Here is a 25,120-nt window from a genome sequence, read left to right as displayed (position 1 = left end):
TTATGTATGTATTATGTAAGCTATGATTACATATTTTTAATGTAAAAATATAATGCTTGTTCAATAAATTATTTTTTTCCATAAATATGTTTTCTCCCATCTCTACTTGACAAAGTGAAACTGTAAAATCTTGACATAAAAATGAAATTAGTAACAGTGTTTCTCATCACGTTTGAACTTCCACGAGAACCAATGAGTTAATTGTTCTCAAAAACAAGTACGGTTGATCTTCTGTTTATGTTCACTGATCATTGTTTATATGTGATTTAAAGCTTAATCTGTTCATCATAAAGCAATCCAGTCTCTTCAGAAAATTTGGATTAAATCCAGGTCCGGCATTCATTAAGTTCAAAAAGCGAACTTACTGATCTACTACTTAAGCTTATTATTATTCTTCTTAGACTAAAATTTCTAAATGCTACTCCTCCTAGACTTTTCAAGCAACAACGGCCACGGTCACACAACAGCAGAATAAGGTTGTCAGTCCTGTATTTGAGTCGTTAATACGATTGCGTTCACACACAGTACGGTTATTTACGGGTGTGCAGAGTTGGGTAATCCAGGGGCCAAAGAGTAAAAGTCCTGCCATATTTTTATTCCACCCACTGAAGCATTAATGAGATAAATAAGTGATTAATTGAGTGATGATTGAGCATTATTGAAGACACCTGATGATAACAAGCAGAATCACCAAAGGAGAAAATCACAATTTTTAAGTTACCATCATCGAGGTCAAGGTTTGCTTTAGTTGGGCTCTTGACCCTTGACTTTTTAATATTAGGTTTTATTTGGGCAGTTTTAACTGCATTAAAACCAACCAGACAAGCAAAGTTAAAAGATGATCAGGTGATGTTGGTTATGTTTTTACATAATCTTTATTTGATCTGAATCACTGAACTCATTTAGAGCCCAATCTCTGAGTTAGATTCACATTATTGATTACAGCAAAACTGTGATTCTACAGCACAAGATCTGCTTTATCAATACAATTTTTTTTTTTAGAGTTCTGATTTAAAAAAAAAAAAAAAACAGAGCTCATTTAAACACACAGACATCAAGAATCAGCCCATGAATCTCAACAGTGGTGCCCATCGTAAAGCATGTTGCAATGCATTCTGGGTGCCACCAATCAAAATTCATCCATGGCTCCCATCATGCATTGCTGCATGAATAAATTATGAGCTGAATTGTCTTAGTAATTTTCTTTATTCTCACTATTAAAATTTTGCTGTTTTTCTGTGACTTTTTAGTAGCTTGTTTTCTAATGTTCAGAGTTGATCTGTTGATCAGAATATGTTGCTTGTCACCGTCATTGAGATTCACAGGCTGATTCTTGATGTCTGTGTGTGTGTGTGCCTAAAATAAATATATATATTTATTTTTTTGTGATAAGGACAACTTTTTAAAAAAAATATCTGTATTGTAAAAGCAGAGCTTGTGCTGTAGAATCACAGTGATGCTGTAATCAATAATGTAAATCTAACTCAGAGATTGGGCTCTAGATGAGTTCAGTGATTCAGAACAAATAATGATTATGTGAAAACATAACCAACATCACCTGATCATCTTTTAACTTTGCTTGTCTGGTTAGTTTTAATGCAGTTAAAACTACCCAAATAAAACCTAATATTAAAAAGTCAAGGGTCAAGAGCCCAACTAAAACAAACCCTGACCTCGATGATGGTAACTTAAAAATTGTGATTTTCTCCTTTGGTGATTCTGCTTGTTATCATCAGGTGTCTTCAATAATGCTCAATCATCACTCAATTAATCACTTATTTATCTCATTAATGCTTCAGTGGGTGGAATAAAAATATGGCAGGACTTTTACTCTTTGGCCCCTGGATTACCCAACTCTGCGGGTGTGACAACCACATTTTATAACCGAGCTCACACCTTTACATTTTCAGGACTCACAACCGCATTCTCTGAATTTTCGCACTGTGTGAATGGAACCATATTGGACAACTAGTTGTCTGTCACATCATACAGTGTTTTGTGTGTGGTTTCACTTTCAGTAACTTACTGTGACAGAGATATGAGCTGTGTGTCATCTTAAAGGATTAGTTCACTTTCAAATTAAAATTTCCTGATAATTTATTCACCCCCATGTCATCCAAGATGTCCATGTCCTTCTTTCTTCAGTCGAAAAGAAATTAAGGTTTTTGATGAAAACATTCCAGGATTTTTCTCCTTATAGTGGACTTCAATGGAGCCCAAATGGTTGAAGGTCGAATGGCCTCCAGACGGTTAAAGGTCAAAATTACAGTTTCATTGCAGCTTTAAAGTTCTACACGATCCCAGATGAGAAATAAGGGTCTTATAGAGAAACCATCATTCATTTTCTATTTTTTTTTAAATTATATACGTTTTAACCATAAACGCTCATCTTCTAGCTCTCTTCTTCTTCTTCTCTATTAGAATTCCAGCAGTGTAGACACTGCTAAGTGTATTACTGCCCTCCACAGGTCAAAGTTTGAACTAAATTGTCATATACAATATGCTTGTGCAAGTATATCACAATTAGTTCAAACTTTGACCTGAGGAGGGCAGTAATACACTTAGCAGTGTCTACACTGCCGAAATTCTAATAGAGAAGAAGAAAAGAGCTAGTTCAAGATGAGTATTTATGATTAAAATGTATACAATTTTTAATTTGTTTTTTTTAGAAAATGAGTGATGGTTTCTCTAGTTAAGACCCTTATTTCTTGTCTGGGATCGCATAGAACACTTTGAAGCTGCACTGAAACTGTAATTTTCAACCATCTGGAGACCATTGAAGTCCACTATATCGAGAAAATTGTTGGATTTTGAGGTAAAATCATACCGTATATTTTGTATTGTTATATATTATGTTGACAACTCATCAATTAAATATTTTCCATCTTATATTCTGCATAATTGGGTGTTTTTAAATAAACAAATGACAAAAACTATACTATAAAACTATATGTCTTTTAGGGCTAGACAATATGACGATATAACATTGATATAAGTGATTACGCGGATTTAAACCTACCGATATTGTAGTATATGTATTTCCCCGGCGTCGAAATCAGGCACATAAATGTCATTAAACACGACTCCTGGCTGCATGTCAATATCCATGGATTAGGTTTATTTGACAAGTTGTAAGGAACACTTTCGAGTCCAACCTTTAGAGTCATGGTTTGTTTTACTCGCGTTTTCGCAGTTTCCCCTATTAAATCCAGTCATGCAGCAGGTTCTTTTGCCACTCAGTCCAGCTGAGGGAGCGTGTTTTCAGCGGGAAAGTGATGTCGATGCATACCCTCTATACGGGCTTGACACTCGCTGCAAGTTCATACAGACAGTGTTCCAGACGCTACTGTAAGTTGATCAGACTGCCGAGTTTGTGATCGTGGGCCCACATAACAGCTGGTGCAAGAACCTTGTGCAGAACTGGATGAACAAGTACAATAAGAGTAAAGAATAAAAATAAAATAATCAAATGTCTAGATAAATTATCATATAAATAGTCAATAATCAATTGGCATTCTAACCTCGAGGTCATAATAAAATGGAGTCAGATAATGATTTAATTGGAATTAAACTACTTTGCCACTGAAAAGACTGAACGTGGAAGAAACCTTCCCCGTCCTGTGGGAAACCACCGTTAGGCCGATTGGGCGGGCCTTACAGTAGTAATGACACAGTTGTATAGAAGTAAAAGATATTGATTTTATTGTTAAGCTGTGAGAAAGCATGTATATTACACTGTTATTGGAACTTGCATTTTAAATATTACTCGAGAGTAAAAAAAAATGTTTTGTAACATTTTATTTGTTTTTAAGCCACTTTCACAAAATAAAAAAAATAAATAAAAAAAAAAAATCCTGAATAGTCTAATCATAACGAGAGTGAAAATGTGCCAAAAGTAAATTTACACTGGTAAAATAAATTGTAAATATGTGCAAAATAAAGACAAACATATTTTTACAGATAAAAACAGAGGAAAAGTGTGTTTGCATAACATTTTATGCAAATAACTTGCAAATCATTGGTTACTCCTGTAGTGTTCATGAACTGCAGACATTATATTCAGAGTAATTTTCAGATTCATTTCGAATAATTCATACTGTTACGTCCCAGGACGTATATTGTTTATTGTTTTGTTATTCTGTGACTGTGTATGTGACACTGTCTCTCTGATGCTCAACAGCCTGCTGGGAAGTGTAGTTTTTTCCCTATTTCCTCTGTTCCTCCCTGTCCTCTTGCAGGAGCCCAATTGATGCCACCTGTTCCTCGTTAGAGCATGGAGAGGAGCTTGCATTTACACTGAGGGAGCTGGCTGTTCCCCAGAGAGAGTGTGGCCTGTCTTGCCTCCCAGAACTTTTGTTGTCTTGGCTGTTGTGAAAGCTTCTTTAAGAGGAACCTGTTGTATTTGCTGTTGTGAAAGCTTCTTTAAGAGAAACCTGTTGTATTTGCTGTTGTGAAAGCTCCTTGAAGAGACATTTGTTGTATCTGCTGTTGTGGCAGTGTGTAAATGCCCCATTTTCAATGTTGCAGATGCAGTAGGGAGGTGGGTGCCCTTTTGTTTTTACTAACCCCTGTTTTCCCCTGTTTTTGGTTAGTGAGGCAGTCAGGTAAGAGATTTGTTGTTTATTTTGATGTTTTGTTTTGATAGGTTATCTAGACTCCCTTACTCCAGTTAGCTTACTCCTTTTGTTTGTTATTTTGGCTTTAACCCCCTCCCGAAGCTAGAAGCGTCTTGTTAGTTATCCTTTTTTTTTTTTTTTTTTTTTTTTTTTTTGCCTTATCCTTGATTGTTGAAGAGTTATTTTTGTGTTCGTGTGAGTTCTGGGAGTGCAGACTGAACCAACTCTCTCTCATTTTTGCCCTGTGTTTTTGAAGGGACATATCTTTATTACTTTTTATTTCTATATGTTACTCTCCCACCACCCCTAGACAAAAGGGGGACGTAACAATACATAAAATTAAAGACAACCACAACTCAGAACAGCATACTAACAAGAGGTTATGTGTCATGACTGCACAGAGACTCGAATGGTCATCAGACTCCTCTGGGTGCTCCTCCAGATCCGGTGGATTTACAGATACGTCAACGATTTCTTCAATGTCAGGTTCCTTTTTAGGTTTCCTGTTTCTCTCCTCTCTTCTAGGGTGGAATTCTGCTGCAGGTGGATCTGCAGATCTGTTCCTGTTCTCTGCGTTGAACCCACAAATCAAACCCCTCATCACTGGAACTGTCTGTGATGTCATGTTGATTATTCCGTCATGGTTGTGGTTCCTGTTTTGATCTGTCCCTCTGACATCCTTTTCTTTCAATACAAACATCAATTGTCCCCACTTATTGACCAGGTATGAACAAGGTAATAGAAGGTTCTGTTGAAGCACTCTTTCATTTCCAGCTCCATCCAATGGTTCTACTACATACACTGGATCATCCCCTCCTCTCCTTTCTTTCACCACATTATTCCCAGTACACTTTTCCCAGTACACTCACAGTTTTCCTGGGCCGCCTCTTTCTGACAGGTTCCTCACCAACACATGATCACCTGCTCCAAAACAGAACTCCACTCCTTCCTTTCTTTCAGTCTATGATTTTCCCCTTTACATTATATTATTTTTGCAAATTACCTACAATAAACAAAGACATAAAATAAATTAAATAAATATTCTCTGAGGTCATTACATTAGTTTGAGCTTCTACATACTAACAGTTCAAGTGTGTCAAACTATTTTCTCTCAACAGATCAACAGAGGAATCATTTTGACAAACACAGGGATTCAACCTCAATTATGTTTGAAAAGACTGAAGATGTTTTAAAGGAAGAGCAGCATTCTGTCATCATTTACTCATCATGTCATTCTGAACCCGAGTGACTTTCTTCTGTGGATCACAAAAGACATTTAGAAATTAATACAGTATTTCTTCTTTGGTCTACTTGTATGAGCTATATTATAAACACTGAGATTAATCTGATCAGGCCCAATACAAACAGACACACATGAACTCAACACACTGAATACAGAGACAAATGTAAATGTGTAAATACAGGAGGAGCTCTGACATCACTGGAGTTCAGAGAGATTCAGAGAAAGTGAACCTTGATCAACAACAATATGGACGCCTGAAACGATCAACCTCTTTAAACAACAGAATATTTGAGCCGTTCAAAGAGTCTTGTGGACACATCTGATCCTCACAGGTAATGATAGAAATATAAGAGAGATTGAGCTGAACAGGTTTCTAATAGAAGTGATCGGGTTTAGTAGATTTATGTTGAACCGGAGTAAGTTGAACAGAGCCAGGTTTAAGCATGTCAAATACTGAACTACTTTAGTAGTTTACTGCACTGAAATGGTATGTATGTATTATAATTGTAAAAGTATGTCATTTCATTGCTTGTAGAGCAAAGTTTGGTGCTTCTGTCATTTTGTCATATTACAAAAAGACTAAAGAAACAGGAAGTACAATTAACTGCAGATTTTAAAATTAACTGAAAATTACATTTACATTAAACAAGATTCAAACTATCCTAGTCATACAAACTACAATTGGTCGCACAGTATTTATGTGGTAACACTTTACAATAAGGTTCATTAGTTATCTACATTAGTTAACATGAACTAATAATGAACTGCACTTATATAATAACTTGTATATAAATATGTTAATTTTCAACATTTACTAATACATTATTAAAATCTTGTTAACATAAATGCACCGCATGTGAACTAACATGAACAAACAATGAACAACTGTATTTTCATTAACTAATGTTAACAAAGACTAGTAAATACAGTAACAATTGTACTGATCATGGTTAGTTCATGTTAGTTAATACATAAACTAATGTTTAACTAATGAACCTTATTGTAAAGTGTTACCGTTTATTTTGTGGAAATATATATTTATTCCTAGGTAAGTATATGACCTACTTTGTACTTGTTGTTTCTGATCTAAACAGCAGGTCATAGTTCAGATTCAGTTTATGGTTTATGAGTTTATAAGTCATTCACTGTATGAGGAGTGATTGTGTTTCTCTCACTATCAATGAGATTTTAACACTTTGATATAAATATTTATTAAATGGTCATGAGAGAAAATGAAATAACCCCAAATCTGACTTTTGAGGCAAGATTTCATTCAAACCTGGGTGACCAAATACTGTGTAAAACAAATATAGTATTACAAGGAGCAAATGGACTCAGTCTATTTGTCATAATTTATATTGTGAAATACAATATGTTTTATTTATTTATTTATTTATTTATTTATTTTTAATTTCTTGAAAAGGCTTGAAGAGGAAAAAAACAATGGCAGAATCTTCACCAACATCAACAAAGGCAAGAAAAGCCAAGAGACAGAGTATTGACTCTTGTCCTCCATGTAAGTCAATAACCCAGAAAAGAGTGAATTAGCGCATGAATGACTTTAAATATTCTAATATGGTGAAATTTAAAATGTACAGTACTACTTCACATTATGGTACTGATCGGTTTGTCTGGGTTCATTTTGCAATAATGACCAGCTTGTACATGAACTCATATATTTGAGAAATCATATTTGATTTCTTCAAAGTTGCTCTTTACATTCAACCAACTTCATGAGGTGAATCATGGGATTCTTTTTAAACTTGTTGATTCTTTTCCTTCTCTATATGATTCAACTCATCCGTATAATAAATCATCTTCATCATCATAATTTCAATAATTTACACAGTAGCCCTTCAATCAAAATGTCTCTATGATCATGAGAAACTTGAATTTAGTGTTTTTCAAGTAACTTCAAACTTTAGACTAGCAGTGTTGGTGATTTATCTTCATTTCTCTTTCCAGTGATGTCATCCTCCAGCGGTCCACTGACGGAGGAGCTTCAGTGCTCTCTATGTCTGAACATGTTCACTGATCCAGTCACCACTCCATGTGGACACAATTTCTGCAAGACCTGTCTGAATAAGTGCTGGGACAACAGCCAGACCTGCAACTGTCCATATTGTAAAGAAACATTCAAGATCAGACCTGATCTCAAGATTAATACCACACTCAGAGAGCTCGTAGATCACCATAAAAATAAAAGTCCTGAGAAAAAACCTGAAGTTCTGAAAAAACCTGAAGTTCTGTGTGACGTCTGTGAGGAAAGAAAGCAGAAAGCCCTGAAGTCGTGTCTGGTGTGTCAGAGCTCTTACTGTGAAACTCACCTGGAGCCTCATTTGAAAGTGGCAGATTTAAAGAAACACAAACTGATCAATCCTGTGAGGAATCTGGAGGACTATATATGTCAGAAACATGAGAGACCTCTGGAGCAGTTCTGTAGAGATGATCAGACATGTGTGTGTCCAATCTGCACTTTAACAGACCACAAGAACCACAGTACTGTTCCTGTAGAAGAGGAGAGTGAGAAGAAGAAGGTAGAAGTTACTGACAAAAATGATTTAAAAGGGAGGAATCATCTTGGTTACATATGTAACCCTCATTCTCTGAAGGAGGGAACGGAGATGTATGTTGGAACTGACCGACGAATTGGGGATCGCTTTGAGAGACCAATCTACTTTAAGTGTAACTAAAATAAGCCAATGCACATTGGCATGCAATAATTGCATCCAGCTGCTGGATGCAATTATTCAAGCACAGACTCCGTTCCCTCCTTCAGGGAACAAGGGTTACTTATATAGCCGAGACGTTCCCTTTCAGTCGGTCACGTTCAATGCATGTCGAAACTGACCAATGAATTGGGGATATCTACCAACACGCCACTGTCGCTGGCCCTTACAATGCTCTGCTTGAGACTCCTGGTCCACCCCCAACTGTTGGAGCAGAAAGTCAGGGCTCTAAGCAGAGAAGGTCAGCCACTTTTGTTCCGCAAGACCCATTCAGTGTGACTACTGGATAACACAGGGAAAACGTGCCCTTGAAGGAAAGGGAATGCTGCGGAAGCCACATCCTGCCCGAAGGAAGGTGAAATGTGGCGGTTACACATATGGACTAGCCAAGCAAGGTAGTACAACATATGGATGTCTCTGGGGTGGTTCAAGCATGGTTCTAGAGGGGAAGAACACCAGCAGAGACAACAGAGTGAACTCTGTCGAGGGAAAGATACGGGCTAGCCAGACTAGGTAGCCTTACCGTGGAAGAATACACATATGGGATCACCGCAGGGATCACTACATATGGACACCCAGCCTAACACAGGTTCCACAATGCATACAAGTGTAGGCCTGGTGTCCGACGCTCCACCACGTCTGACTGCAGGGGTCACTCAACAGGTGTTTCTGGGGAACACTACTGGAGCAAAATAGACACACATATCCAGCCCAGTGGGTGGGATTTGAGTTGCTAGCTGACACTTAGAGCGGGTCCTTCGGCTACTGGCCACTGGGGGCGAGTACACGGGAAGGTACCAATATCTACAGATATCTGTCAGCGAGGCGAACTTGAGCCAGCACCCAGGTGGAATCAACACTTCTAGTGGAGTGTGCTCGCAACCCGAATGTGCAAGGCATGTCTTGGGATTGGTATGGCAAGATAATAGCATCCACTATGCAGTGGGCTAACCTCTGCTTGGAGACAGCCTTTCCCTTCTGCTGGCCTCCTTAACAGATGAAGAGCTTGTCTGAGGTCGTGAAGCTTTCCGTTCTGTTTATGTATAGCCGCAGAGCGTGGATGGAAGAGAGAAAAGCTAGGGCTGCGTCTGCCTCCTCCAGAGGGCAGCGCTTGCATGTTCACTACCTGGTCCCTGAAGGAAATGGTAGGAACCTTGGGCACATATCCATAACGTCAGAATTCTAGGCATGATTCATTGACAGAAAATGCTTGCAGGTCCCCTACACTCTTGATGGAAGCCAATGCAGTCAGGAGTACTGTTTTTAATGACAGAATTTTTAACTCAACTGACTGTAGAGGTTCAAAGGGAGGTCTCTGCAGTGCTTTGAGCTCCAGAGACAGGTCCCAAGAGGGTACTGAGGTAGGACAAGGAGGGTTCAACCTCTTCACACCTCTGAGGAACCTGATGATCAGGTCATTCTTTCTAAGAGACTTGCCATCAACTGCATCAAGATGTGCAGCGATTGTGGCAACATACACATTCAGGGTGAGAGACAGCCTTTGCTCCAACCCTTCTTGCAGGAAGGAAAGCACAATTCTGAACACCATTCAACAAACAGGTTCTACTCCAACGCATAGTGTTGCCTTGTAGAGGGGGCTCTAGTGGAAGTGATGGTGTCTACCACCGCTTGGGGTAGGTCACCTTAAACGTCTGCATACCGTCCAGGGACCAGACATGGTCATCTCTTAGAAGGCAGGTCCTTCCTCAGAGGAATGGACCAGGGAGAGGCTGTGGTGAGGAGCGTGAGTTCTGGGAACTATGTCCGGTTGGATCAATACGGCGCAACTAACAAGACCTGCTCCTCATCCTCCCTGACTTTGCACAGTGTCTGTGCAAGAAGGCTCACTGGGGGAAACACATACTTGTGTAGGCTCCGGGGCCAGCTGTGTGCCAGTGCATCCATGCTGAGGGTCCCCTCGGACAGGTAGTAAAACAACTGGCAATGGGTCAATTCCGGAGAGGCAAACAGGTCTACCTTTGCAGCTCCAAGGAGGTCCCATATCAGCTGGACCACATAGTGATAGAGTCGCCACTCATCCAGAAGCGCAGGCTGTCGTGAAAGATGCTCATCCTCAGATGCTTCTGACTCCAGAGTAGGAGATGGCGGGCGAGTTGCAACATGAGTACGGATGAGCCAGCGAGACGAGCTGTGGAGCACTAGCCAGGCTCCCAGACACCATGCAAGCGGGACAATCCGGACCACAGACGTGTGCTGTGCAACACTTACCTGGTTCCAGGGTGGGGCAGAGGGTGTGTAAGAAGGCCTGGTGGCGTCCTCAAACCACACACTGCTGCCCGCTGGCAATGAAAGAGGGGGAAGGGAGTGGCAAGGCGTGTGTACCATGTTGCACACTGCCAACCACACCCTCTTGTGACCCAGAGACAGAGGAATTTGCTCTTTTATTGAAAATGTGGGTACAGAAAGAAAAGTAAAAGGACACATCTCTGGGTGCCCTTAGACCTGCCACCTGGTTTGGCGGAGGGCTGGGCTCCTCTCTCTTGTGGCTGGCTGCCTGCTGCCTAGGTGGAGGCTGCTGCTTAGGTTGAGCAGGGGCAGAGGCAGCCACAGGGGGGCACCATTGGAACTACCCTCGTGCAGTTCCTTGAGCGCTTTGGCCTGGTAGACCTGCAGGAGCGCCATGGCATGCAGGGCGGAAGTGGCTTCTCCGCAAGCTGTGTAATCCTTGCCCACCAGAGAGGACAAGAACTTAAGTGCCCGGGATGGGAGACGCAGATTACCCCGCCAAGAGGTAGCGGTCTTGAGACAGAGTTGCATTGCCACAGACCGCTCTACTGGGGGGAGCTCCATGTACCCATTAGTTGCCCTGCCGTCAAGGGTAGTGCAGGCGGAAGAGAGACCAGACTGGTTTCAGTCAGAAAAAGGTGCCGTCCACGAACTAGTCACCTCATCATGCACTTCTGGAAAGAAAGGCATTGGGACAGGGCACTGAGAATGAGCGTGGGCCACCCTGAGATACCAATCGTCTGCTCGCGGAGGCCCAGGAAAGCATAGCAGTCAACTCTGGGTCTGACTCGGGCAACGCTGCCACACCTGAAGGGGGCAGCGCAGCCAAATCTTCATCCCCAGAGGACAGAAGCTCACCCTCTGATGCAGCGATTTACATCTGGTCATCCACCGGAGCCCCAAAAGAAACGGCCGGTACCATGTGAGACGGACCAGCACACTCTCTTGGAAGCTCCATGGCTTGTGGTGTAGAAGAGAGTGAGGAGCCTGAGAAGGTTGATTCAGCGGGGTATTCCTCACTGTGACCTCAGGTCACCAAGGCTATTAACCGAAGTAGGCTTCTTCTGAGGAGGCTCAGAAGAAGAACTAGATCGGGGAATATGCAAAGGGGCTCCACATCATTCGATGTATTGGAGTCTCGACCTTAACACTGTGATGGTCATGTTCCCGCATTGAGAACATGAGCCATCCATATGGCCCAAGCATGTGAGGCAGTGATCATGAGAGTCAGATGGAGCCAGGTAACAACCGCATCCAGAAACACACGGTTTGAAAGACCCAGTGTCAAAATGTGTTAGCTGAAGCAACACAGGGAAATGGCCGCAGCAACACAAACAGGACGATAGTGCAAGCCTGTTGTGTGCACTCGCACACTCATTGAAGGCGCAACCTCTATAAGCTGATTTGACAGCACACGCATTGAAGGCGCACTTTTGGGGAGAGATGTGAAAACAGCTGTTTTTGCTCTTGTGAGATTGCAGCCAACACTGTCCGTGCCATCACACCAACACCAGCTTGCAGAGGGTTCCTTCCTGAAGAATGAATCAGTAGATTTTCAGAGCAGGAACAAAACATACACTTGGCTCCGAAGCAAAAAGCAAATATGCGATGCACCTGCTGCACATTTATACCCATGCTGTAAGGCAGAGCAGCTTTATGCAATTATCGTATGTCAATGTGCATTGGCTCATTTTAGTTACACTCGAAGTAGGCCAGTTCTGAAGTATGTTGAACATGATCGACTGAAAGAGAACCCATGCTTTTTAATATAAATTAATCAGTTATGAAAATATATTGTGTTGTTCTGTGTCTATAGACTGAATTGATGAAGACACAGAAAGACGTGCAGCAGATGATCCAAGACAGAATCAAGAAGATTCAAGATGTCAAACACTCAGCAGAAGTCAGAAAAGTGAGTTTAAAATAATGTAATTATATGAAGTTCTAAACATAGATTTGGGAGGAGCCAGTCCTGTCAATCATCATTACGAATCTCTATAAGCAGCAGTCATTGTGCCACCCCCTATCCCAGAAAAGGTCAGAGGAATATCATGCATGAAGTTTGTGAAGTAATGAAGATTAAGACTTCAGTTGAGGGATTTTGAAAAACACTGACATTGATGTATGAACAATAGTAACACTGATTCTTGTCTTATCAAACACCACTAATAATTTCTTGATTGACCTGGTTGAGCAGAGAAACACAGAGAAGGAGAAAGCAGCACGTGTCGAGCTCTTCACTGATCTCATCCGCTCCATTGAGAGATGTCAGACTGAAGTGCTGGAGATGATGGAGGAGCAGCAGAAAGCAGCAGAGAAACAGGAGGAAGAGCTCATTGAAGAGCTGGAGCAGGAGATCACTGAGCTAAAGATGAGAAACACTGAGCTGGAGCAGCTCTCACACACTGAAGATCACCTCCACCTCCTACAGGTCAGTCAACATCTCTCTGATCAATGATAATGCAGTATATGACACCATAACACTCCCCATGATGAAGGATTTCTCCTCTCTCCTGCTGTAGATTTACTCATCCCTGTGCAGCTCTAGAAACACCAGGAACTGGTCTGAGATCAGTGTAAAGACTGATGAGAGTCTGAAGACTCTGAGGAGAGCTCTGACTCAACTGCAGGACACTCTGCTTGAGAAACTCACTCTAAATGGTACATCTATATCAAATACACTGTACAGATACATATATTTATCATCTTTAAATATCAGCAGTGCTGGGAAAGGTTACTTTTAAAAGTAATGTGTTACAATATTGCATTAGTCCCTAAAAAAGCAACTATTTGTATTATAGTTCATTTTTTTATGGAAGTAATGTGTTAGTAACAAAAAAAAACAGAAGTTCTATTTTTGGCAAATGTAAATATATATAACTATTTTTGGCAAATGTAAAGGCCTTTTCACAACAAAAGTGAAAAAAGCCTCAGGCTGAAGGAAATGCAAATTCACGCCTGTACAGTAGACGGTGCAGCTCAAACTAAACTTACAGCTGTGCAGTGGATGCAGGAGTAGAAAATTCAAGACTTTTACTTCAACAACAAAAAAAGAAAGAAAAGAAAGAAATGTGATGTTTATCTTAAGTAATTTTGCTTATTAGTATTGCTGAAATGGATCATCGTAGGTCAACAGTAAATACATTGCTTAATAAAGTGAGATTAAATACCTCACTTATTTAACATATGTAATTATTGCAGGTTTGAGTAATATTATTTTTATTTTTTTGCATTTCACTGTTTTTCATTTTGAGGGATACTGAAGCTGTTTTGGGGCTAGTGTGAAGAGTAAATGCATGTTCACATTTCTAGAACTACAATAATAATCATGTTTACACAGCGCACACAACACCTCTGACCTTACTTCTGTTTTATCTCAACATGAGGACAGAAGTGCTCTGTCAATAAATGGGAACACAAAGTACAGTGTCATGAAAAAGTATGTGAACCCCTTGCAGAATCTGTGAAGATGAGAATTATTTTAATAAAATAAGAGGGATAATAAAAACTGCATGTTATTTTTTGTTTAGTACTGTCCTGAGTAAGATATTTTACATAAAAGATGTTTGCATTTAGTTCACAAGACAAAACAATAGCTGAATTTATTAAAATAACCCCATTCATAAGTATGTGAACCATTGATTCTCAAAACTGTGTGATTACCTGATGATCCATTTTTTTTTTTTTTTGTGATGGTTGTTCATGAGTCTCTTGTTTGTCCTGAGCAGTTAAACTGAGCTCTGTTCTTCAGAAAAATCCTCCAGATCCTGCAGATTCATCAGTTTTCAAGTATGTTTGCATATTTGAACCCTTTCCAGCAGTGGCTGTATGATTTTGAGATTCATCTTTTCACACTGAGGACAATTGAGGGGCTCAAACTCAACTATTAAAAAAGATTCAAAGGTTTTGAATCTGCAGGACCTGGAGGATTTTTCTGAAGAACAGAGCTCAGTTTAACTGCTCAGGACAAACAAGAGACTCATGAACAACCATCACAAAAAAAAAATAAAAAAAAAATGGATCATCAGGTAATCACACAGTTTTGAGAATCAATGGTTCACATACTTATGAATGGGGTTATTTTAATAAATTCAGCTATTGTTTTGTCTTGTGAACTAAATGCAAACATCTTTTATGTAAAATAGCTTACTCAGGACAGTACTAAACAAAAAATAACATGCATTTTTTATTATCCCTCTTATTTTATTAAAATAATTCTCATTTTCACAGACTCTGCAAGGGGTTCACATACTTTTTCATGCCACTGTAACTTGTGTTACTTATTTGAAAAAGAAACTCAGATATTGTAAATTTAAAAGTAAAGCGTTACTTTACTAGTTCATTGAAAAAGTAATCAGATTACGTAACTTGTGTTACTTGTAATGGGTCCCCCAACACTGATAATAATGAAGAATGAGTCGGTCAAGCTGAAATAAGAGAAGTTTGTGATTGTGTGTTTGTGTCTCATTATCATCAGCTCACAGTTCTTCTTGAAGAGAGCAGCTCATTTTCAGCTCTAATTTCAGAAAACATGCAGTAAATTCATGTTCTATAGTATAGTATAAATTAAGCTTCATCCCTGAAACCACAACCATGAGATTTTAGTACATCTGCAAACACATTTAGATGAGAAACTACAGAAAGAAACATTAATTTTCTGTAATTTTCTGTAGGTCTTTTCAGCTGTTTCATTTAAGTTTTGTGAAAATGTTTTAGATTAAAATCAGTTTAGCATAAGAAAATCAAACTGATAGACATCAAGGGTTTAAGATGCACATTCGTTCTTTAGAGGAGAATTTCAGACCTGTTCCTTAAACAGTTTTGCAGTGCTGGGCTTTAATTTTAAATTTATTTTTAAATAAGTTCTAAGTTTAACGTTTATAGATTTGTATTTGCTGAATAACCACAACACTAATCCACTCCAAAACTGAGATGAATAAAACTGGACACAAAAATAATCTGCATAAAACATTTCACTAAACATTTATAAAGTTATATCTGTTTGTAAAAAGGAGAAATATTAAGAGCTCAAACTCAAAGCAATAAGAGTTTCTGTTTGATTCTCTAAATATCAGCAGAGACTCATACATTGATCAGATAAAACATGGTGATATTGTTCTCAATTCTTTAAATATAATCGTAAATCTTGTTTATTAATTCCACATATAAACATGTCAAAGATCTGATGATGTTTTATTGTCATTAGTTTCTACAGATCTGAAGAGGATGCAGCAGTATGAAGGTACAGTGTGTGTCTGAACTACACTAGATTACATTCATATACTCACAGCTTCATTACTGACCTACAGGATGATTAAACACTGATTAAATATTAAAAACATCATCACAAAATGTCTGTATTAAGATGTGATTCATATTCTCTGTTTTCTCAGTGGATGTGACTCTGGATCCTGATACAGCTAATCCAAACCTCATCCTGTCTGATGATGGAAAACAAGTGAGATGTGGAGACATTGAGCAGAAACTCCCAGACAACCCAGAGCGATTTGATACTGGTGTATGTGTCCTGGGAAAGAAGGGATTCTCCTCAGGGAGATTTTATTTTGAGGTGCAGGTGAAGGGAAAGACTGACTGGGATTTAGGAGTGGCCAGAGAATCCATTAACAGGAAGGGATTGATCACACTGACTTCCAGTATTGGATTCTGGACTGTGGCTCTGAGGAATGGGAATAAATATTGGGCCTTTGCTGATTGTCCTGTCTCTCTGCGTCTGAGAGTGAAGCCGCAGCGGGTCGGTGTGTTTGTGGATTATGAGGAGGGTCTGGTCTCCTTTTATGATGTGGAGTCCAGCTCTCATATCTACTCTTTCACTGGTCAGTCTTTCACTGACAAACTCTATCCATTTTTTAACCCTTGTAATAATAATGGAGGTAAAAACTCAACTCCACTGATCATCACACCTGTCAATTACAATAAATGAATGAACTTGCACCCCTAATATGAAATAAAAGATAGTAATGATTTTAATAATTAAATCTGAAAACATTATGTATGTGCTGCTATTTTTTGTTTTTCAGTTTTTAAACTGTGTAAGCTATAATTACATAGTTTGTAAAAATCTAATGCTTGTTCAATAAATGACTTTTTCCCCCATAAATATTAGTTCCATAATTTCATGCCATTTTTTTCTCCAATCTCTACTTGACAAAGTGAAACTGCTTGTAAAATCTTAACATAAAAATTGTGAATAAAAGCCTAAAATCAATCTGTTCATCATAAACCGATCCAGACTCTTCAGAAAATTTTGACTAAACCCAGGCCCAGCATCAAGGGGAATTTGCATGGTGAAATTTTTTTCCCCACACACGCAATTCCCAATTGTGTGCATTTCTATTGAAAAAGCTGGATTTCGCCTGTGAAAACTCACCAAACAACAGTAATTATATGCAGTACATAATACAGATGACCACCACAGCAGTTCAGATGGGCTTGAAGATGCACACGGCTGAGCAGATGACCACCAGAGCCATGCAGACGGTCTTGTAGACCTCCACGGTGGCGAAGACAACCACCACATCAGTGCAGATGGGTTTGAAGACCCCCATGGTGGAGCAGATGACCACCACAGCAGATCTGGTAACACTGGGAACCAACATGGCTGAACAGAAGAAACAAACATGAAGCTGAGAGAGGTTAGCATTGGCCTCTAGGGCCATAACTGGACAGGCAGAGAGCTCAGAAAAGCCCTCCAGGGCTCTGACTGGTATGTCCTCTCTGGTTGTGTTGAGGAAGGCAGACAGTTCAGGAACGACCTCTGCAGCCGTGTCGAGGCAAACAGGAAACTCAGGAACCAGCTCTTTGGTCACATCAGGGCAGACAGAGCACTCAGGGACGACCGGGAACTCAGGGACAACCTTTGTGGTCGTATCAGGGCAGACAGGGAACTCAGGGACGACCTCCTTGGTTGTATCAAGGCAGACAGGAAGTTCATAGATCACAAGGCTGGAGTGAACTCATGGACTTGAGCAGACTCATTGGCTAGAGTGGGCTCTGAAGTAGAGTCGGCTGGAGCAGACTCTGGAGCAGACTAACGGGCTGGAGCAGGCTCTGGAGCAGACTGACAGGCTGGAGAGGGCTCTGGAGCGGACTGACGGGCTGGAGAGGGCTCTGAAGCGGGCTCACCGGCTGACTTTCTCACAGCTTAACAATACAATCAATATCTTACTTCTGTACAACTGTGAAATCTCTACCATCATCTAACTTTCAGTCTTGATGTGTGTTGAGTGTTTTGACTTTTGTCTCACTGGTGGACCTCCAGATCATCCCGTAGTGACAAGATGGAGCGGACTCACCGGCTGGGGCGGTGGCAACGCTGTAAAAAGGTACCACTTCGCCAGGAGGAGCAATCGACTGTGGTATTGGAGAACGTCAATGAACTGTTTGTTATCCAAATAGTCATTAAAAATTTTGATAAGCCTGGAGTCCTTCAACTTCAACCCCACCGCTAAGGTCCAAAAAGATTGAGCTAATCCATCCACCTCCATGCCCTGCTGGTGTAGGGCTGTCAGGTTTTCGAGACATGCCCTCCATTCAAGCTTAGAAGCTGGGGGAATGATCCGGATAACCATACTGCTGGATCTAGCGTGATCGAGTTTTTTTGTCACGGTGCTGACACTTGCAGGTAAAGATCCAAGTGCAGTTTATTTAAGGGAAATCCAAAATTGTAGTTACAGCCAGGCAAGGGTGAAAATCCATACAAATCAGTCCAAACAAGAAACAAGACAACAAAGACTAAACAGAGGAACAAGAAGCCAGAGTGCTCAGATGTGCAGGGTAACAATCAGCAAAAACTCCATAACACAGACAGAACCAAACTGGGTATAAATAGACAGACACTAACAACTGACACTAAAAGTCCAGAACAAAGGGTTATGGGAATTGGAGTCCTAAGAGTGATTAATGTCCAGGGTAGAGTGCCCTCTGGTGGCAGTCAAGGGCACTCCAGCAGGTGATAATTACAATGCTGTTCTGAGTTGTGGTAGTGTGTAATTTTATGTATGATTTATTAAAAATTAATTTTAAAAAAATTACTCTGAATATAATGTCTGCAGTTCATGAACACTACAGAAATAACCAATAATTTGCAAGTTCCCTTTCGTGGGAACTATCGACGCTACGTCGGATGACGTGATGGGAACCTTCTGTCTTTTGTGTTCGTGAAGCACCTCTGTATCAACCAATGAAAAGACGTGACGTCAGAGGCGGGTGACGTCACGGATCAGGAAGCTATAAAACACACCTGAACACAAAGCACGCCAGCTTCTGTTGTCTTCAGCAAGCGCTCTCTGTATCTTGTCTGTCTTATTTATTGTTGTCTGTCTGATATATATATATATATATATATTCACACAGTGATCTCTTCGTCCGAGGACAAGAGTTTCAAAGCACAAAAATAAGACAAAAAACATTATGGCGGAAAAGCAGCAACAGTTTAAAAAGTGTACTCCTCCTTATCCACGCTACATAGTGACAGGAGATTCACACGACATGTGTGTGAAATGCCTGGGGGTTGAGCATGCACAGGCGGCTCTCGAGGGAGCCGTCTGTGTACACTGCGATCGGCTCACCCTCAGAGTGCTGCGATCTCGCCGGGCGCTCTTTGAGGAGGGCGCCGAGGCAAGTGTTCCCCGCGGGTCTGGTCCCGCTGCTGCCGAGGCACAGCGAAGGCTGCACTCGTGGGGTTCACAGATGGATCTAGCAGAGGGGGAAGAGACGGGCGCTGCCCTATCGCTTCCCTTACCTGCTAGACCCAGTGTCTCTCCTTTGGTGGCGGAAGCACGCATAGCGGTTTCTTCCCCCCGAAGAGAGGCACCGATGCTTAACATATCTTCCTCCGAGGAGGTTGATGTGGAGATCGTCGATGAGGAACCGCCATCCTCATCCCCTGCTTATGAGGAGCTATTAGAGGTAGTGACCAGGGCAGTAGAAAAGTTAAAAATCGACTAGCCCGCGGAGAAAGCTGAAAATAAACCAAAAAGTAAACTTGATGAAAGGTTTCTTCCCGCGCGGTCACTACCTCAGCGCCGGGGTCTGCCGTTTTTTCCCGACCTCCACACCGAGGTGTCCCAGATAGCAACACTGTGTCGGCCCAGATCCGGCCCACATCTGGCACATGCGGGATGATGATCTGGCCCACATGTGGCAGGAATGATGGCACTTGGGCGGACCGCTCCTGTTTGCCAGATCTGGACCACAAGCAGGCCATAGAAATGCCAAATGTCAGCCAAGAGCAAAGAACTGGACCTTATCTGATCCACAAAATATTGATATATTATTTATAGAGTCATCTCAGCATTAACAATCCTGTTATCAAGCAGAATCACTGAGGGAAAGAGGGAAACAGAAAAAAAAGAGATGAGCAGAAACACAAGAACTACAACTGACTTCAGTCACAGCCTTAGAGGAAATCAACTAAAGATAAAAGACATTAAATCTCTGAAGATCTGATTAAACAACTCCACAAACAGCATTACCAGCTTCACTTATCACTAACCAGACTGACTTTATTTCTGTCACACGTCTACAGAAGCTCTTATTGAGTATTAACAGAAGTTTAACTCTCATGTTTGTTACATTTCAGGTTACCATGATGGTGATTGATGTTTCCATTAGTTGGCCTCTTAACTTTATACATATATAACTGTCTTTTCTGACTGCTGTGATAGTGTGTTTATCAAACACATTAGCAGCAGCGATAAAAATTAAAATGAGATCAGGTGTTGGCTGTTAGCCATTGATGATTTTACTAATCAATGATGTTGTTTAGATGAAAAAAAATGTTTTGCGCCATTAATACACTAACATTACAAACCCTGTGTTTCTGTGACATGAGCTTGAGCTGTATTGCAGAAATAATTATTATTATTATTTTTTTTTAAAAAAGGCACTTTGAGATGACACACTAAGACATCAAGAATCAGCACATGATTCTCAACTATGGTGACAATCAAAAGCATCATGTAGCCGCAATGCATGCTGGGTACTATAGTACAAAACTCCCAGAATGCATCAGAGCATTATGCAGCTGATGTGATTGTCTAAATATTTTGTTTATTGTCACCATCATTGAGACACATATGCTGATTACTGATATCTGTGTTTGTCAACATAGTTTCCCTTCATGTGTTTTTATTTATTTTCATCTTCTAAGTGATTTCTGCAAATCATCAAATTTTGCAGTAACATTTATATTCAATTATTATGACTTCAGTGAAGCTGGCTATTTGATAGCTAATTGTTGGACACAGTGTTGTTCACAGGCTATATGATGATTACTAAATCATCAATAGTTAACAATGATCACATGATCATGCTTCAGTTTTCTTTGCTACTGCTAATGTGTTTGACAGAAACACTACCACAGCAGCCAGAGAAGACAAATATATATGTTAAAAGTTAAGAGGCCAACTAATGGAAACATCAATCACCATCATGGTAACCTGAAATGAAACAAACATGAGAGTTAAACTTCTGTTAATACTCAATAAGAGCTTCTGTAGACGTGTGACAGAAATAAAGTCAGTCTGGTTAGTGATAAGTGAAGCTGGTAATGCTGTTTGTGGAGTTGTTTAATCAGATCTTCAGAGATTTAATGTCTTTTATCTTTAGTTGATTTCCTCTAAGGCTGTGACTGAAGTCAGTTGTAGTTCTTGTGTTTCTGCTCATCTCTTTTTTTTCTGTTTCCCTCTTTCCTTCAGTGATTCTGCTTGATAACAGGATTGTTAATGCTGAGATGACTCTATAAATAATATATCAATATTTTGTGGATCAGATAAGGTCCAGTTCTTTGCTCTTGGCTGACATTTGGCATTTTTGTGGCCTGCTTGTGGTCCAGATCTGGCAAACAGGAGCGGTCCGCCCAAGTGCCATCATTCCTGCCACATGTGGGCCAGATCATCATCCCGCATGTGCCAGATGTGGGCCGGATCTGGGCCGACACAGTGTTGCTATCTGGGGTCGAGGTCGTGGAAGCGGCCAGTACAATACAGACTGTACAGCCCACAGACATCACTATATAGCAATATAGTTGGGCTGAAACGTCACGGCTATGGGGCGATGCCTCGGGTCGAGGAGACGCTCGCGAGCCATCTCTCCACCGAGTCCACATCGTCCCTTAAGACCCCGACGCTGCCCACCAAGCCCCTAAAGACAACTTCCAGCTTGGTGGGCAAGGCTTATTCGGCGGCAGGTCAGGCGGCGGCATGCCTTCACACTATGTCTATCTTACAGGCATACCAAGCCGACCTGCTGGGGGAAATTGATGACACTGGGGAAGCGTCCTTTGAGGCTATTCATGAGCTCAGAAAGGCAACAGATTTAGCTCTCCGGGCCACCAAGGAGACGGCCAAATCCATCGGCCGCTCTATGGCAGCCCTGGTGGCCACGGAGAGGCATCTCTGGCTCAACCTCTCAGACATCAAGGAGAGAGATAAAAATGTTCTCATGGACGCGCCGCTGTCTCCTGATGGCCTGTTCGGCGACGCAGTGTCAACTGTCGTCGACAGGTTTCAGGAGACACGAAAGCAGACAGCGGCATTCTCTAAAATTATTCCCCGCCGCTCTCATCCGCCGCTCCCGCCCAGCAGCCTCGGCCGACAGCCAGCTCCTCAGCACACAGGGTGCAACAAAAAGCCAGTGTCGCCTCCCGTGCTCCCCCACAAAGATCTGGGGGACAGGGGCGGGTGGCACAGGCGAAGCCTTCCGGAGGTAGGACGGATCTGAGGACCGTCATTATCGGGTCCCTCCCGGTGCCCTCAGGGGACCGTCCTGTCAACCCTGCCACCCAGCGTGCGTCAGGGCACAGCGGTCTCCACCGATCCTCCAAGGAGGGTCGGCCAGCACGTGATTCGCCTGTCTGCCGGTGCGCCGCGTCAGATGGACGAGCCAAGTGCTCAAAAAACACCAGAGACCAGTCTCGAGAGACTGGTTCCCTTAGTAGAATATTTGGAAGAGTGGAAAAATCTCCCGAATGTTTCGAAGTGGGTGCTGCTCATGGTAGAACAGGGCTACAGAATTCAGTTCGGTTCACGACCGCCCAAGTTCAATGGGGTGCTTCCTACGGTGGTAACCCCAGAGCAGTCTCTGGTGATGGAGCAAGAAGTAACGACGCTTTTGCAAAAAGGGGCTATAGAAAGGGTTTCCCCTCCCAGCAAAATGTCGGGCTTTTACAGCCGCTACTTCATTGTTCCAAAGAAGGATGGAGGGTTGCGTCCGATCATAGATTTACGTGTGTTAAATCGATCAGTAAGGAAGTTGAAGTTCAAAATGCTTACACTCAGACAGATCATCCCACAGATCAGGTCCGAGGACTGGTTTGTAGCGATAGATCTGAAAGACGCATACTTTCATGTATCCATCCATCCTTCACACAGGAAGTTCCTCAGGTTTGCTTTCGGGGGCGAAGCTTACCAATACAGGGTTCTTCCGTTCGGCCTATCCCTCTCACCCCGCACGTTCACGAAGTGCGTGGATGCAGCGCTGGCTCCGCTGAGACTCCAGGGCATCCGCGTGCTGAACTATATCGACGATTGGTTGATACTAGCTCAAACAGAACAATTGGCAGTTCAACATCGAGATGTTGTTCTGTCGCACATGAAAAGGCTTGGGCTGAGGCTCAACGCCAAAAAGAGTGTGCTGGTCCCGAGTCAGGTTGCAAACTACTTAGGTGTAATCTGGGATTCCACCACGTTGCAGGCGCAGTTGTCCCCTGCTCGTGTGAGTTCCATTCTCGGGGCCGTAAAAGGGGTGAAATTAGGCCAGTCACTCACTGTAAAACAGTTTCAGAGACTGTTGGGTCTGATGGCAGCTGCGTCCAACGTCATTACTTTTGGCCTCCTGCACATGAGACCCTTACAGTGGTGGCTCAGGACCAAGGGGTTTTCCCCGAGGGGAAATCCTTTTCGCATGATCAAAGTCACGCGGCGATGCCTTCGTGCTCTGGTCATGTGGAAGAAGCCTTGGTTCCTAACCCAGGGACCCGTGCTGGGGACTTCTGGTCGTCGTGTAATGCTTACGACAGATGCTTCCCTCATGGGGGCGATCATGAGTGGTCGCTCGGCTCAGGGTCTTTGGGAGGACCATCAGCTCTCCTGGCACATAAATCGGCTGGAGATGATGGCGGTGTTTCTTGCACTGAAACACTTCCTCCCAGACCTGAGAGATCACCATGTGTTGGTCCGTACGGACAACACTGCGGTGGTCTCGTACATCAACCATCAGGGGGGCTTGCGGTCTCGCCTATTATCAAAATTGACCAGTCGCATCCTCCTCTGGTCCCAGGGAAAGCTCCTCTCGCTGAGAGCAGCTTATATCCCCTGGCGGTTGAATGTGGGAGCGGACGCCCTGTCGAGGCAGGGCGCGAGACCGGGGGAATGGAAACTCCACACCGAGGTGGTGGAGTTGATATGGAAAACTTTCGGTCGAGCTCAAGTCGATCTATTTGCCACAGAGGAGTCAGCTCAGTGCCCTCTGTGGTATTCACTTCAGCACCCAGCACCTCTAGGGCTGGATGCCATGCTACAGACGTGGCCGAGGCTGCGTCTGTATGCTTTCCCCCCAGTCTCAATGCTCCCGGGAGTTCTGGAGAAGGTTCGCCAGGAGAAGGTCGACCTAATATTGGTGGCCCCTTACTGGCCGACCAGAGTATGGTTTTCGGACATAATGTCTCTACTTCACGGCTCTCCCTTAGAGCTTCCTCTCAGGCAGGATCTCCTGTCTCAAGCGGGCGGCACGATTCTCCATCCCCGCCCAGAAATGTGGAAACTGTGGGCCTGGCCCCTGAGGGGGCAAGGCTCATAGGAACTGGTCTCTCAAACGAGGTTGTGGAGACCATCCTTCACTCCAGAGCTCCCTCCACGAGGAAGTTGTACTTATATAAATGGAAACTGTTCTCTATGTGGTGTGAACAGCATAATTTGGACCCGGTCCATTCTTCTGTCTCTGACGTGCTTCAGTTCCTTCAGGAAAAGTTCTCGGAAGGTTTAAACCCTTCCACGCTGAAAGTATATGTGGCCGCTATTTCGGCTCATCATATCCCTGTAGGGGGCTCCTCGCTGGGTCGAGACCCCCTAGTAGTACGCTTCCTACGTGGTGCACTCAGGTTGAGACCTGTGGTGCGCACGAAGACCCCGACCTGGGACCTCGCTATTGTGCTCCAAGGGCTGGCTGAGGCTCCCTTCGAGCCGATAGAGGAGGTGTCAGATAAGTTCTTGACACTCAAAACCATCTTTCTTCTGGCTGTCTCTTCCCTGAAGAGAATCGGTGAT

The 25,120-nt window shown here is 42.3% G+C and overlaps 1 protein-coding gene across 1 annotated transcript; it reads left to right on the top strand.

Moving 5' to 3' along the window:
- The first annotated feature begins 5,822 nt into the window (after window positions 1–5,822).
- LOC125276112 (E3 ubiquitin-protein ligase TRIM21-like) lies at window positions 5,823–16,953 on the top strand. The gene is made up of 8 exons (XM_048203585.1): window positions 5,823–6,191; window positions 7,283–7,375; window positions 7,825–8,396; window positions 12,652–12,747; window positions 13,033–13,266; window positions 13,358–13,496; window positions 16,042–16,077; window positions 16,229–16,953. The coding sequence occupies exons 2-8, from the start codon at window positions 7,303–7,305 to the stop codon at window positions 16,774–16,776; spliced, it is 1,698 nt and encodes a 565-aa protein (XP_048059542.1). The 5' UTR covers window positions 5,823–6,191; window positions 7,283–7,302; the 3' UTR covers window positions 16,777–16,953.
- The last annotated feature ends 8,167 nt before the right edge of the window (window positions 16,954–25,120 follow it).

This window comes from Megalobrama amblycephala, linkage group LG9 (assembly GCF_018812025.1).
Source record: "Megalobrama amblycephala isolate DHTTF-2021 linkage group LG9, ASM1881202v1, whole genome shotgun sequence".
NCBI classification, from domain to species: domain Eukaryota; kingdom Metazoa; phylum Chordata; class Actinopteri; order Cypriniformes; family Xenocyprididae; genus Megalobrama; species Megalobrama amblycephala.
Note: the sequence above shows the minus strand (reverse complement) of the source record. Positions and strands in the feature narration are given on the sequence as shown.